The sequence below is a fragment of the Pelobates fuscus genome, chromosome 9 (assembly GCF_036172605.1).
Source record: "Pelobates fuscus isolate aPelFus1 chromosome 9, aPelFus1.pri, whole genome shotgun sequence".
NCBI classification, from domain to species: domain Eukaryota; kingdom Metazoa; phylum Chordata; class Amphibia; order Anura; family Pelobatidae; genus Pelobates; species Pelobates fuscus.
This window is the reverse complement of record NC_086325.1, coordinates 10,761,077-10,777,619: the sequence shown is the minus strand read 5'-3', so window position 1 is coordinate 10,777,619 and position 16,543 is coordinate 10,761,077. Positions and strand designations below refer to the sequence as shown.

The 16,543-nt window shown below is 45.0% G+C and overlaps 1 protein-coding gene across 1 annotated transcript in view; it reads left to right on the top strand.

The window, feature by feature from the left end:
- The first annotated feature begins 2,416 nt into the window (after positions 1–2,416).
- The window catches only part of LOC134572289 (cytochrome P450 2A6-like), a 56,671-nt gene continuing 42,544 nt past the window's right edge, over positions 2,417–16,543 (top strand). The window contains exon 1 of the mRNA XM_063431168.1: positions 2,417–2,605. Within this exon, the coding sequence (XP_063287238.1) occupies positions 2,426–2,605 (180 nt within the window). The 5' untranslated portion in view covers positions 2,417–2,425. The remainder of the gene's footprint in view (positions 2,606–16,543) is intronic.

Sequence of the window (16,543 nt, the reverse complement as noted above, 5' to 3'; positions counted from 1 at the left end):
GCACTTTTAATGAGCTGACACCAGTCAGTCGTGCTCCTGTGCCTTTCATGTTTCTACTAACTAATTTTTAGGTCTCAGAATCTCCAGATTAACTCAGAATTGATTTACCTTTCAGGGAATTTCTTCAAGAATCCACAAAATTTAATCCTTCTACCCCCCTTGTTTCCTGCATTTCCTTAATAGACTTCAAATTAAATTTTGAAATGCAACATGAAGACAATAACTTACTTAAAAAAAAATTAAATAAAAATCTATCTGTAATAGTAGATCATGCAATCTTAATGTCCTCCTTCTGTCTCCCCTATGACATTATCTGGGGATCTGCCTCTCTCCCTTCCCTTCGTTTCCTGCTCCCGTGGTGTTTTTAGTGTAATTTTAGTTCAGGCTACAAAGAGGAGGAACATATTGTATTGAATTGAACAATACATCTCATCGCAGAATCTTCTGCAAGTCAAACAAACATGGATGGCTTAAATTGTAAAACCAAATGTGAGATCTGAATAAAACAAAGATGAAATAAAATTATATTTTTATTACAAAACAACTGTACTATACAAAACCTAATATGCTGCTGCCCATCCCATGTGTTCCATATTAAGGGTTAATAAGCATGTAGGGGTGTATATAAAAAATACCCCTTTCTGTCTCATTAGAGATATCTTTGCCAGAAGCTCAAGGAAGCAAGGTGAATGGTTAGAATTAGGACCCACCTACGAGGTCTGCCTTGCCATGGCAGATGGGCATACCCTCTCATGGCCATTGGAGGTAACTAAAAACCTCCATTTGTTTAAAAACACATAGGGATGTGGAAAGAGCGCAGGTAACTTTTTTCTTCGGTTTTTACAAAACCTAATTTATCTATGGACAAAATGCAATCCAGTCAATTCAACAGAAACAATAGTCAAACAATTATATTCCTAAGAGCTAACGCCTAAGCATAGAAACATCATTGCAAAGGGAACAATTCCCAAACCTACCGGTCCTCCAGTACAGACTCTTATAACGTTTTCCAAAAGGAAGAAGACTAAGCAATCCATGATTATGATGTATGATTGTGTTTTAATGGATACATTATGGCTGAGCAGGTTAGTGCTCAAGTACACAAAATATTTATTTATGTATGAGTTCTATAAGTAAGAATATAATACTCGTGTTTATGCACACGCAAATCATTAAGTAAGAGGGTGACCATTGTGACCATCAGATTTAAAATAATGTATCTGTGAAGCTAAAGCAACACTCCACATACTATAACCACTAAAGCCTGGTGCACCCCCAGAATAATGTGTCAAATTATTTTAGAACGGTTCTCTTGGATGCCCACCTTGCATCCGGTCTTCTCAGCTTAGAAAAAGTCAAAAGTCCTAAATAAGCTATGCAGGTCCGATACAGGCTGAGAGAACCAAACTGACATTCGAAGCCAATGAGCGATGCCCAGCTTTGCATTCCCTTTGGAATGCTACGTATAACGCCTGAATCGCCCACACAGGCAGGATAACAACAAACATACTTTAACTGATTATTGGAATTCATGCAATCCTCATATGTTGTCACTTGCTCCAGATTAATTAAACATTTGGCACTAGACAACATTTTTTCAAAAACAGAGCAGTATTGTTGGTAGACACTTTTTGTGTATGTTGGTATGTTGGTATGTTGCTTTGTCTTCTCAGCCAAGCTGATGAAGCAGGGTTCAGATTAAATGGCTCCGTAGCAAGTACCCGGACACAAGTAACTCTGCAACATAAAGTACCAATTGTTTAGACTTACTTTTTTAGTTTGAAATGTAAAACACATACAATTTCAGCAGTATTCTCCTGACCACTTTATCCTTACTCGTTCATTTGTTTCCCTGTATTTTAAATGTATGTAATTAAATTAAACATGCCATTTATGAACAATACAGATCAGACATCACAATTTTGGAGATCTGGCGCTCAACAAAAACAAAATGACAAAGCCATGTGCGAGGACAAAGCACAAATTATAATTATTTATTTGAGTTCATTGATCGACAAAAAGTTTTTAGGTAAAAGGACAGATTTAGGCAGGGTCACAGGATTCTCCAACAGACCGTCAGTTTAATTGTTAAACAAAATGCAACACTTACAGATTTTCTTAAATGCTGACTTTGTTATAGTTAATAATTATTTACTAAACTGCATTTGCTCATCAATATTTATTTTATATAAACGATTTGGAACCTCTACAGCGTATGTTGGCAGAGATGTGAATACAAAATGCATGCATTAACATGATTGTTAAAGTGGGGAAGGCAAAGCCTTCGTTTCCCAAGAGCGTTCATCAAATGAGAGATCAGCGTCAAACAGAGCCTGGGAGTAAACAAATTAAATGTTCTCTCTCCCTCCCAAAGTACAGACAAGAACAATAGTACATCTAGCTTATTTTAACTAAGCGGGGGGACATGTTTGATCTAAAGCTTTCAGTTTTGGCTCTTTTGATATTTGTCACATTTATTTTGATTTTGTCACTTGGAAAGTGGGCATGGAGGTGGAGAAAAATGCCCCCAGGACCTTTACCTCTACCCATCCTAGGGAATTACCTGCAGCTCAGCTCCGGAGGCATTATACCATGTCTAATAAAGGTAAGTTAATGGAAATTTCAATGACAGTGACATGTATAAGGGTCAGTCCCTCACAGGGTCACAGTGTAGTAATGACAGTGACTTGTTCAAATGTCAGTCCCTCCCAGGGTCACAGCGTACTAATGACAGTGACATGTTTAATGGTCGGTCCCTTCCAGTGTCACAGCGTACTAATGACAGTGACATGTTTAATGGTCGGTCCCTCCCAGGGTCACAGTGTACTAATGACAGTGACATGTTTAATGGTCGGTCCCTCCCAGGGTCACAGTGTACTAATGACAGTGACATGTTTAATGGTCAGTCCGTCCCAGGGTCACAGTGTGTGGCGAAACCAACCTCGCCACTGGGCCCTGGAGAAGCCTGTTTGCTAGCCTCCTACCTACTGACTATGGCCCCTGGGTTATTTGGGGCATATTGTACTGTATATTGCTGCTACTGGCCCTTTTAACAGCATCTATGAACATATTGGGACTTTTGGGACTACTGTCCCTTTAAGACTGTGATACATATTCTAGTGTACTGCCTGTAATATTATATGTGTATTTGTGTGTTAAGTTTAACCTGGGATATGTATGCAGCATTCATCTGATTGTTCGGTAGAATCACTCCATTTATTATATTGAGTGAAACTACCGAACAACCAGACCACCCAGGAATAAGTGTGCCTCCAATTACAGTTTGCAACAATGTTGCAAACGGATAATTGGCAATCAGTGTAATGTATTCTTTGTCCTCTGGGTGACCGCCATTCGGGAAACAAACACGGGGCGGCGGCCATCTTAAACTACCGAACAGCGGTGTTTTGCCGTCGAGTGTCTGGAACTAAAATCGGACACTTGACTAGGCAAACACTGCTGAGACCTCCATACTTCCAGAAATTCGAATAGAAACTACCGAATGACCCGCCGTTCGGTAGAAAGAACCCCACAAACAAGGGAATTCATTCAAACCCTCTCCAGGCTCTATAACACAGGCAATTCATCTGTTTTCATTCCCTTGTTTGTGACCGACCGCAGGGCCAAAATGCATGGAACTGTTTTCGGATGCTTTACCCATGCGGTCGGTCAAATCTTTGGAACCTCATATCTCCCGAACTGTTCATCCGAATGACTTGAATTTTGGATATGTTTCCCCCCTGAATAAGGGCTATCCAGCGATGCTGGATTTAAAGGTGTACCCCCTGGTTTTGGGGTACATCCAGAACTTGGCTGGAAAAGTGTACCGGATAATTGGGTTTAATGTTATCTGAGGGGAGGGGATGTGTGGGCTGAACCATGTATGTGATTGGTTATTTTATGCCTCCCCCTGGGTGTGGCCTGTATGTGTATTAATGTAATAAAAACCAGGCTGGATGAGACAGTCCAGAGTTCCTGTTTTACCCTCAAAGTGATGTGTCGTCTCATTATTGGGGGGAAGGATTTATTGCATGCTGTTCCAGTTGACTGCTAGGAGTACAAGCCTATTCGTATGGTTCCTATTCAATGGTCTACAGCATTCATATGCTTGGGAGAATTTAAAAGGTTTCTCGGATTCAGTGATTGTGGTGTCTGCCAGAGTGCTTGGAGTCCTCAGGAAGCACTAGGAGCATCCATTAACGGAGGTACCCAGTCGGGGTGCCAGGTGATCCGTTACATTGGTGGCAGTGGTGGGATGGCGTCCTAGTGTGAGGTAAAGCAGCTCGGAGACACAGGTCGTTTGGATTACAAAGGGAGGACAACGCTAGTACCCGTACAGCGTCCCTATCCACAAAAGAAGCAACTGCAGCAGAGCAAGCATGGCGCCTGGCTACACTCAGGAGCGGTTGGACAGAGAGATTGCCATACGGCTGGCTTTCTTTGGACCCAACCCCTCTGAGAAAATTGTGCAGTTCATAAGGGAATCAACGGCAGATTTCCTGCAGTGCCTAGCAGATTTAAACAAAAAGGGAGCTGAAGGGGTCGTCCTTCCTCCCCAGCGGCAGTCTACGGTTCAGGGAGAGGAACCTGTTATCCCCTCTCCCCAGCGGCTGAAGGTGTGTAAGGGAGAGGAGTTTGTTACCCCCTCTCCCCACCGACAACCTAACCCACCAAGGGGAGACAGTAATCCCCTCACCAGCGCAGATGGGACCGTGGTCTCTGCGCCCTGCCTACAGGGAGTACAGAGGGTCAGCCCTGCTCCCCAGCTGCTGAAAGTGTGTAAGGGAGAGGAGTTTGTTACCCCCTCTTCCCAGCGGCAGCTTAGCACACCAAGGGGAGACAGTAAGCCCCACACCAGTGCAGATTGGACCGTGGTCTCTGCGCCCGAGTTACAGGGGGCAGAGGTAGTGGGTCCTACCCCCCAGCAGCAGCGTGATTTATTGGGAATTGGGAGCCCAGTCTCCACTCCCCAGCGGCAGTGTGATTTGTTGGGAATTGGGAGCCCAGTCTCCATTCCCCAGCGGCAGTGTGAATTGCAGGGAATTGGGAGCCCAGTCCCCATTCCCCAGCGGCAGGCTGAGTTACAGGGGGCAGAGGTAGTTGGTCCTACCCCCCAGCAGCAGAGTGATATGCCGGGAATGCAGTGTGAAGTGCAGGGAGAGGAGAGCAACGTCCTCCCTCCCCAGCGGAAGGCTGAGTTACAGGGGGCAGAGGTAGTTGGTCCTACCCCCCAGCAGCAGCATGATTTTTTGGGAATAGAGAGCCCAGTCTCTATTCCCCAGCAGCAGGACACTGAATTGGGAGGAGAGACAGTCGGTCTCCCTCCACAAAGACTGAAAGTAGGCATGGGAGAGGAGATTGTTACCTCCTCTCCCCAACGGCAGATCATCAATGGGCAGAGTGTTCTAATGGGAGAGGAGATTGTTACCACCTCTCCCCAGCGGTGGATCATCAATGGGCAGAGTGTTCTAATGGGAGAGGAGCTGGTTACCACCTCTCCCCAGCGGCAGCTTAATGTGCCAGGGGGAGACTGTATGCCCCACACCTGTGCAGATGGGACCGTGGTCTCTGCACTTCCAGCACAGGGGGTAGGGACGGTCGGTCCTGCCCCCCCACAACAGGGCTGTTTAGCCAAAGGGGAGACAGTCTGTCTCCAGCAGCAGAGCTGTGTAACTAAAGGGGAGACAGTCAGTCTCCAGCAGCAGAGCTGTGTAACTCAAGGGGAGACAGTCGGTCTCCAGCAGCAGAGCGGTGTAACTCAAGGGGAGACAGTCGGTCTCCAGCAGCAGAGCTGCGCAGCTAAAGGGGAGACAGTCGGTCTCCAGCAACCAGGCTCCAACCAGAATACTCCCGTAGTAGTGCTGGCACCAGGGCAGAGTACCGCTGGTCTCTGCTCACTCAGCAACCCACCAAAACAGCCTACCAGTCCCCCACACAGCCGGGGTGAGGCACCTGGACCTGGACAAGTTTTTCCATTACTCAGGTGTAGTAACCATTCATTGTGGGTGGACTGTACTGCTGTTTCTGTTTTGTGGGTGGGCTGCTGGACTAACAAGGGCACTGACCGGCAAGAGGTGAGGTACCCTGTTAGTCTGTTTGGAAAAGGGGAGAAATGTGGCGAAACCAACCTCGCCACTGGGCCCTGGAGAAGCCTGTTTGCTAGCCTCCTACCTACTGACTATGGCCCCTGGGTTATTTGGGGCATATTGTACTGTATATTGCTGCTACTGGCCCTTTTAACAGCATCTATGGACATATTGGGACTTTTGGGACTACTGTCCCTTTAAGACTGTGATACATATTCTAGTGTACTGCCTGTAATATTATATGTGTATTTGTGTGTTAAGTTTAACCTGGGATATGTATGCAGCATTCATCTGATTGTTCGGTAGAATCACTCCATTTATTATATTGAGTGAAACTACCGAACAACCAGACCACCCAGGAATAAGTGTGCCTCCAATTACAGTTTGCAACAATGTTGCAAACGGATAATTGGCAATCAGTGTAATGTATTCTTTGTCCTCTGGGTGGCCGCCATTCGGGAAACAAACACGGGGCGGCGGCCATCTTAAACTACCGAACAGCAGTGTTTTGCCGTCGAGTGTCTGGAACTAAAATCGGACACTTGACTAGGCAAACACCGCTGAGACCTCCATACTTCCAGAAATTCGAATAGAAACTACCGAATGACCCGCCGTTCGGTAGAAAGAACCCCACAAACAAGGGAATTCATTCAAACCCTCTCCAGGCTCTATAACACAGGCAATTCGTCTGTTTTCATTCCCTTGTTTGTGACCGACCGCAGGGCCAAAATGCATGGAACTGTTTTCGGATACTTTACCCATGCGGTCGGTCAAATCTTTGGAACCTCATATCTCCCGAACTGTTCATCCGAATGACTTGAATTTTGGATATGTTTCCCCCCTGAATAAGGGCTATCCAGCGATGCTGGATTTAAAGGTGTACCCCCTGGTTTTGGGGTACATCCAGAACTTGGCTGGAAAAGTGTACCGGATAATTGGGTTTAATGTTATCTGAGGGGAGGGGATGTGTGGGCTGAACCATGTATGTGATTGGTTATTTTATGCCTTCCCCTGGGCGTGGCCTGTATGTGTATTAATGTAATAAAAACCAGGCTGGATGAGACAGTCCAGAGTTCCTGTTTTACCCTCAAAGTGATGTGTCGTCTCATTATTGGGGGGAAGGATTTATTGCATGCTGTTCCAGTTGACTGCTAGGAGTACAAGCCTATTCGTATGGTTCCTATTCAATGGTCTACAGCATTCATATGCTTGGGAGAATTTAAAAGGTTTCTCGGATTCGGTGATTGTGGTGTCTGCCAGAGTGCTTGGAGTCCTCAGGAAGCACTAGGAGCATCCATTAACGGAGGTACCCAGTCGGGGTGCCAGGTGATCCGTTACACAGTGTACTAATGACAGTGACATGTTTAATGGTCAGTCCCTCCCAGGGTCACAGTGTACTAATTACAGTGACATGTATAATGGTCAGTCCCGCCCAAGGTCACAGTGTACTAATGACAGTGACACGTTTAATGGTCAGTCCCTCCCAGGGTCACAGCGTACTAATGGCAGTGGCATGATTAATGGTCAGTCCCTCCGAGGGTCACAGCGTACTAATGACAGTGATATGTTTAATGGTCAGCCCCTCCCAGGGTCACAGTGTACTAATGACAGTGACATGTTTAATGGTCAGTCCCTCCCAGGGTCACAGCGTACTAATGACAGTGACATGTTTAATGGCCAGTCCGTCCCAGGGTCACAGTGTACTAATGACAGTGACATGTTTAATGGTCGGTCCCTCCCAGGGTCACAGTGTATTAATGACAGTGACATGTTTAATGGTCAGTCCCTCCCAGGGTCACAGTGTACTAAGGACAGTGACATGTTCAAATGTCAGTCCCTCCCAGGGTCACAGTTTACTAATGACAGTGACATGTTTAATGGTCAGTCCCTCCCAGGGTCACAGTGTACTAATTACAGTGACATGTATAATGGTCAGTCCCGCCCAAGGTCACAGTGTACTAATGACAGTGACAAGTTTAATGGTCAGTCCCTCCCAGGGTCACAGCGTACTAATGGCAGTGACATGATTAATGGTCAGTCCCTCCGAGGGTCACAGCGTACTAATGACAGTGATATGTTTAATGGTCAGCCCCTCCCAGGGTCACAGTGTACTAATGACAGTGACATGTTTAATGGTCAGTCCCTCCCAGGGTCACAGTGTACTAATGATAGTGACATGTTTAATGGTCAGTCCCTCCCAGGGTCACAGTGTACTAATGACAGTGACATGTTTAATGGTCAGTCCCTCCCAGGGTCACAGTGTACTAATGGCAGTGACATGTTTAATGGTCAGTCCCTCCCAGGGTCACAGTGTACTAATGACAGTGACATGTTTAATGGTCAGTCCCTCCCAGGATCACAGTGTACTAATGACAGTGACATGTTTAATGGTCAGTCCCTCCCAGGGTCACAGTGTACTAATGACAGTGACATGTTTAATGGTCAGTCCCTCCCAGGGTCACAGTGAACTAATGGCAGTGACATGTTTAATGGTCAGTCCCTCCCAGGGTCACAGTGTACTAATGACAGTGACATGTTTAATGGTCAGTCCCTCCCAGGGTCACAGTGTATTAATGACAGTGACATGTTTAATGGTCAGTCCCTCCCAGGGTCACAGTGTACTAATGACAGTGACATGTTTAATGGTCAGTCCCTCCCAGGGTCACAGTGTACTAATGACAGTGACATGTTTAATGGTCAGTCCCTCCCAGGGTCACAGTGTACTAATGACAGTGACATGTTTAACCCCTTAAGGACACATGACATGTGTGACATGTCATGATTCCCTTTTATTCCAGAAGTTTGGTCCTTAAGGGGTTAATGGTCAGTCCCTCCCAGGGTCACAGTGTACTAATGACAGTGACATGTTTAATGTTCAGTCCCTCCCAGAATCACAGTGTACTAATGACACTGACATGTTTAATGGTCAGTCCCTTCCAGGGTCACAGTGTACTAATGACAGTGACATGTTTAATGGTCAGTCCTTTCAAGTGTCACCGTGTACTAATGACAGTGACATGTTTAATGGTCGGTCCCTCCCAGGGTCACAGTGTATTAATGACAGTGATATGTTTAATGGTCAGTCCCTCCCAGGGTCACAGTGTACTAATGACAGTGACATGTTTAATTGTCAGTCCCGCCCAGGGTCACAGTGTACTAATGACAGTGACATGTTTAATGGTCAGTGCCGCCCAGGGTCACAGTGTACTAATGACAGTGACATGTTTAATGGTCGGTCTCTCCCAGTGTCACAGTGTACTCATGACAGTGACATGTTAAGGGGTCAGTCCCTCCCAGGGTCACAGCGTACTAATGACAGTGACATGTTTAATGGTCAGTCCCTCCCAGGGTCACAGTGTACTAATGACAGTGACATGTTTAATGGTCGGTCCCTCCCAGGGTCACAGCGTACTAATGACAGTGACATGTTTAATGGTCAGTCCCTTCCAGGGTCACAGTGTACTAATGACAGTGACATGTTTAATGGTCAGTCCCTCCTAGGGTCACAGTGTACTAATGACAGTGATATGTTTAATGGTCAGCCCCTCCCAGGGGCACAGTGTACTAATGACAGTGATATGTTTAATGGTCAGCCCCTCCCAGGGTCACAGTGTACTAATGACAGTGACATGTTTAATGGTCAGTCCCTCCCAGGGTCACAGCGTACTAATGACAGTGACATGTTTAATGGTCAGTCCCTCCCAGGGTCACAGCGTACTAATGACAGTGACATGTTTAATGGTCAGTCCTTCCCAGGGTCACAGTGTACTAATGACAGTGACATGATTAAAGGTCAGTCCCTCCCAGGGTCACAGCGTACTAATGACAGTGACATGTTTAATGGTCGGTGTCTCCCAGGGTCACAGTGTACTAATGACAGTGACATGTTTAATGGTCAGTCCCTCCCAGGGTCACAGTGTACTAATGACAGTGACATGCTTAAAGGTCAGTCCCTCCCAGGGTCACAGTGTACTAATGACAGTGACATGTTTAAGGGTCAGTCCCTCCCAGGGTCACAGTGTACTAATGACAGTGACATGATTAATGGTCGGTGTCTCCCAGGGTCACAGTGTACTAATGACAGTGACATGATTAATGGTCGGTGTCTCCCAGGGTCACAGTGTACTAATGACAGTGACATGTTTAATGGTCAGTCCCTCCCAGGGTCACAGTGTACTAATGACAGTGACATGCTTAAAGGTCAGTCCCTCCCAGGGTCACAGTGTACTAATGACAATGACATGTTTAAGGGTCAGTGCCTCCCAGGGTCACAGAGTACTAATGACAGTGACATGTTTAATGGTCAGTCCCTCCCAGGGTCACAGTGTACTAATGGCAGTGACATGTTTAATGGTCAGTCCCTCCCAGGGTCACAGTGTACTAATGACAGTGACATGTTTAATGGTCAGTCCCTCCCAGGGTCACAGCGTACTAATGACAGTGACATGTTTAATGGTCGGTCCCTCCCAGGGTCACAGCGTACTAATGACAGTGACATGTTTAATGGTCAGTCCCTCCCAGGGTCACAGCGTACTAATGACAGTGTCATGTTTAATAGTCAGTCCCTCCCAGGGTCACAGTGTACTAATGACAGTGACATGTTTAATGGTCGGTCCCTCCCAGGGTTACAGTGTACTAATGACAGTGACATGTTTAATGGTCAGTCCCTCCCAGGGTCACAGTGTACTAATGGCAGTGACATGTTTAATGGTCAGTCCCTCCCAGGGTCACAGTGTACTAATGACAGTGACATGTTTAATGGTCAGTCCCTCCCAGGGTCACAGCGTACTAATGACAGTGACATGTTTAATGGTCGGTCCCTCCCAGGGTCACAGCGTACTAATGACAGTGACATGTTTAATGGTCAGTCCCTCCCAGGGTCACAGCGTACTAATGACAGTGTCATGTTTAATGGTCAGTCCCTCCCAGGGTCACAGTGTACTAATGACAGTGACATGTTTAATGGTCGGTCCCTCCCAGGGTTACAGCGTACTAATGACAGTGACATGTTTAATGGTCAGTCCCTCCCAGGGTCACAGCGTACTAATGACAGTGTCATGTTTAATGGTCAGTCCCTCCCAGGGTCACAGTGTACTAATGACAGTGACATGTTTAATGGTCAGTCCCTCCCAGGGTCACAGCGTACTAATGACAGTGTCATGTTTAATGGTCAGTCCCTCCCAGGGTCACAGTGTACTAATGACAGTGACATGTTTAATGGTCAGTCCCTCCCAGGGTCACAGTGTACTAATGACAGTGACATGATTAAAGGTCAGTCCCTCCCAGGGTCACAGCGTACTAATGACAGTGACATGTTTAATGGTCGGTGTCTCCCAGGGTCACAGTGTACTAATGACAGTGACATGTTTAATGGTCAGTCCCTCCCAGGGTCACAGTGTACTAATGACAGTGACATGCTTAAAGGTCAGTCCCTCCCAGGGTCACAGTGTACTAATGACAGTGTCATGTTTAATGGTCAGTCCCTCCCAGGGTTACAGCGTACTAATGACAGTGACATGTTTAATGGTCAGTCCCTCCCAGGGTCACAGCGTACTAATGACAGTGTCATGTTTAATGGTCAGTCCCTCCCAGGGTCACAGTGTACTAATGACAGTGACATGTTTAATGGTCAGTCCCTCCCAGGGTCACAGCGTACTAATGACAGTGTCATGTTTAATGGTCAGTCCCTCCCAGGGTCACAGTGTACTAATGACAGTGACATGTTTAATGGTCAGTCCCTCCCAGGGTCACAGTGTACTAATGACAGTGACATGTTTAATGGTCAGTCCCTCCCAGGGTCACAGTGTACTAATGGCAGTGACATGTTTAATGGTCAGTCCCTCCCAGGGTCACAGTGTACTAATGACAGTGACATGTTTAATGGTCAGTCCCTCCCAGGGTCACAGCGTACTAATGACAGTGACATGTTTAATGGTCGGTCCCTCCCAGGGTCACAGCGTACTAATGACAGTGACATGTTTAATGGTCAGTCCCTCCCAGGGTCACAGCGTACTAATGACAGTGTCATGTTTAATGGTCAGTCCCTCCCAGGGTCACAGTGTACTAATGACAGTGACATGTTTAATGGTCGGTCCCTCCCAGGGTTACAGTGTACTAATGACAGTGACATGTTTAATGGTCAGTCCCTCCCAGGGTCACAGTGTACTAATGGCAGTGACATGTTTAATGGTCAGTCCCTCCCAGGGTCACAGTGTACTAATGACAGTGACATGTTTAATGGTCAGTCCCTCCCAGGGTCACAGCGTACTAATGACAGTGACATGTTTAATGGTCGGTCCCTCCCAGGGTCACAGCGTACTAATGACAGTGACATGTTTAATGGTCAGTCCCTCCCAGGGTCACAGCGTACTAATGACAGTGTCATGTTTAATGGTCAGTCCCTCCCAGGGTCACAGTGTACTAATGACAGTGACATGTTTAATGGTCGGTCCCTCCCAGGGTTACAGCGTACTAATGACAGTGACATGTTTAATGGTCAGTCCCTCCCAGGGTCACAGCGTACTAATGACAGTGTCATGTTTAATGGTCAGTCCCTCCCAGGGTCACAGTGTACTAATGACAGTGACATGTTTAATGGTCAGTCCCTCCCAGGGTCACAGTGTACTAATGACAGTGACATGTTTAATGGTCAGTCCCTCCCAGGGTCACCGTGTACTAATGACAGTGACATGTTTAATGGTCGGTGTCTCCCAGGGTCACAGTGTACTAATGACAGTGACATGTTTAATGGTCGGTGTCTCCCAGGGTCACAGTGTACTTGTTTTTGATCAAGTTTCAAAAAGAGAGAAAGAGTACAAGTATACCTGGAGAATGCACTCACAGTAGTGATAGTGCACCTGCAGACTACTAGTACCAAAAAAGCCGCAGTCCTTATATTAAAAATTAACTTTTAATGATCAAATTAAAATCGAAATAAATAATGTATCAAAATAGAACTAAATAGGGACAGAAGTCCCATATAGATATAGCCAGGAAATGAATAGACTAGAATAGAGTAGAAACAATGACCACATTAAAATAGTGGCATAATAGTAGAGCACAGGAGGTTAATGAGGAAAATCGGTGCTCCAAAGCGAACCCCAAAGTTCCCTCAGCTTGCTTCTAAGTTCTGAGTCTTTGCTCTATCGAACTAATAAACTACTCAATGTAATGCTGCGGAGATTCTAATCCTAGAATTCACTTCCTGCTCTAAGAGATTTCTGTCCTAATTAAAAGCAAAAAACGGTCTCTCGAGGAGGGTGAGTAAGTGTATACTATTAAATCAAATAAGGAGCGTCCTCCCTTGCTGTCAAAGCCCCCCTCCCCTCTGGTTCTTCCCGACGCGCGTTTCGCCGACTAGCGGCTTTTCAAGGGAACCGATTCTGAGTCAAATCCAAGTTTAAATATCCCGCCCTCTGCTCTCATTGGCCACTGGTAATTGCCAAAGCAGAGGGAGGGAGCTTAGAATCTCGTTCGTGATTAACCCTTCGTGGGTCTAAACAACTGTATACACGGAGGAGACAACACAATTAAACACATAAAAACGATGTCTGTTTATAGTTGAGATGAAGAGGTCGAGCTGTAATACTGATTTTAACACTCTGTCAAATGTCAAATAAAATCGATACTGTATCTCATGTTGCTAAAGTCACACTTCATGTGCCATAAAGCTATATTGAAAGTTCAAATGTTGCAACTTGTGTATTGAAATTCCTTCTAGTTTGTGTACTCCCCATACAGTAGAAACACTTAGATCCCTAGCCTTATGGTGCATGTGTAGTAAAAGTATATAAAGTTATTTAAAGAGAAACACATGCTTAAATAAAGTCAAACTCGATCTCAATATTTGACAAAATTATGTTCAAAAATTATTATTATGTACAGGTAGGTATGACTTCTAATCACTCTTAACTAAAAGTTTAGTTATAGGGATTAACACTGCAGCTCATATAAACCTCACACTCTGTATAGTGAGAAACTGTCCGGACTACTAAACAAGTCCTATGGAGAAAATGTATACAAAACACTAAGATCCTCTAGGCATGTATGAACGGAGTAAAGTTGAATTCTTCGTTTAATCCTTTGGGGTATAGCGTTTGAAAGGAATAAATCCATCTGCATTCAGCTTTCAATAGGGAGATATTAATGTCACCCTTCCTGTGATTTTGAAAAAATTTTTGAATTACCTGAAATTTGAGTATATTGGTTTGAGAGGCATGATTGAGTCTTACATGTCTCGCTATGGGGGTATCTAGATGTGGATTCGCAATGGAGTTAACATGTTGAAGAATACGTCTGCGTAGTTGTCACAAGCTAACCGACCCATTGATAAACTACAGTAGAACTGGATAGAGAGAAACAGGGAAAAGAGACAGCAAGCAGACCCTTGACCAAAAGAGAGTGAAGATAGTGGAGAGAGTGAGTGAGAGAGAGAGAGAGAAAGTGAGACAGAGAGAGGGAGAGAGAGACTAAAAGATAGAGAAAGAGACTGAAAGAGAGAGAGAGAGGGACTTAGAGAGAGAGACTGAAAGAGAGAGAAAGAGACTGAAAGAGAGAGAGAGAGACTGAAAGAGAGAGAAAGAGGGACTTAAAGAGAGAGAGAGAGAGAGAGAGACAGTGATACAGAGAGAGAGAGAGTGAGACACAGAGAGAGAGAGAGAGAGAGAGAGAGAGAGAGAGAAACTTGCAAGAAACTTGCATAAAGTGTCACACCAAGCTAGCAGAGCACAGAAAAAACCCAGAGTGATGCAAAAAAAACAAAAAAAAACTAACGTCTGGCAGCACAGACTCCAAGGAATGGAGGGGGAAGAGGGGGGGGGGGGGGGGGGGGAGGAAAACACACTCAGTCATATACATTACTGTTCCTTTCATCTGTAACTACACCGAGCTTACTAAAAGAAAAGGCACCAGTTCTTACTTTACTAAATAATAATTACCAGGGTTTTTTCACCAAACCCAACTTGTACTTTTATACTCCAACCGAGTTATATTAAACCTTTAGACCCTATCACCGGGTTGTACAACTTTTATACTCCAACCGAGTTATATTAAACCTTTAGACCCTATCACCGGGTTGTACAACTTTTATACTCCAACCGAGTTATATTAATAATTACCAGGGTCACCAAACCCCCAAACTTGTATGCCAGCGCTTAACCACACTTGGCAGCATTATATAACAGTATTAAGCAAGTAGTAAAACATTCTCAAGCAGACACTTTCACACATTCTGGACGTAGATAAACAATTGGACAGGTGTTAAAAAGGGACATAGGGTAAGTTAAATAAAATTAAATACCTGTCAGAAGAAGTAATCGACCGGAAGCCAAGTGAAGGACGGAGAAGAAACACGGTCCAAAGAAAGGAAAATGTGCAGGGTAAGTAACTCGTTTACCACATTCAGAGGTGATCAAGCTCTAATTTTCCTATCTATGGGAGTCTTTGTTCTCCTGTCTTTGAAGTTATGGCTTCAAGTAGAAAACTATCCCTTTTCGTCCCATCTGGGGTGCCAAATTGTTTTGGATCAAAGAAAACTTTGATTATTTGTTTATCTACTCCTTCCAAATTGATTGATTAATGCGTGCACGCTTTCCCTAGAAGTAATTCACACCGGAGACAAAGGTTCTGATCAGTGAAATACTAAGGAATGCTTTATTCCCCAAAGTGGGGGCTCCTTCTTAAAGCAAAAATACGTCACAGTTTAACATACAGTATCCATTCAACAATTGGTTAACATTCTAAAGGGTCTTGTCTAAACCCACCCTACAGGATGTGATGTCATCATTACAGAGCTTTTCCCCCCATATTCCAGCTCCGGCTTGGATACATGAAGAAAGGGGAAGTGAGTAGTTTCTTTGTTACTTTAACAGTGATTCTCCATTTTGTTGCACGTGGAATTGGCACAAAGGAAGTGGGGGAGGAGTTAGCAAAGGAAACTAACTATTAACACAGGAATGTGTAACAAGAAACTTGCAGAGGAAATAGTGACTGAACCATAAAGGGGGAAGGGAATATTTACTCTAGCAGCCAGTTTTAACATAGTGAACACAGAATAAATAGACATTAGTAAATAGCTATTTTGGTTTAATTCTTCTGTCCATAACAGTCCCCCCTTAAAATGGCTATTTTACTAATAACTACTATCTCTAACTCTAATACTGTCCCTATAGAAAAATAACAAAAGGCTATCTTGCACATCTGTCTGAACAGGCCTCGAACGCTTCACTGCGCGGGTAACCCATAGCAGCTTGTCCACTACTTCTCCCGCGACAGACTTCTGCCCGTAGAGACAGACGCTATCCCTGAATGTCCTTAAGAGGAAGTAGCTATTGATTTAGTGCAGTGGGACTGTAAGGGTGTATGTGGTGTATCACGGTCTATGTCATCAATCTCTTGGTGAAGGAAGGTCGGGGTGGTCTGGTCGATTGTCTGATCAACTGTCTTTTGTAGGCATTTCT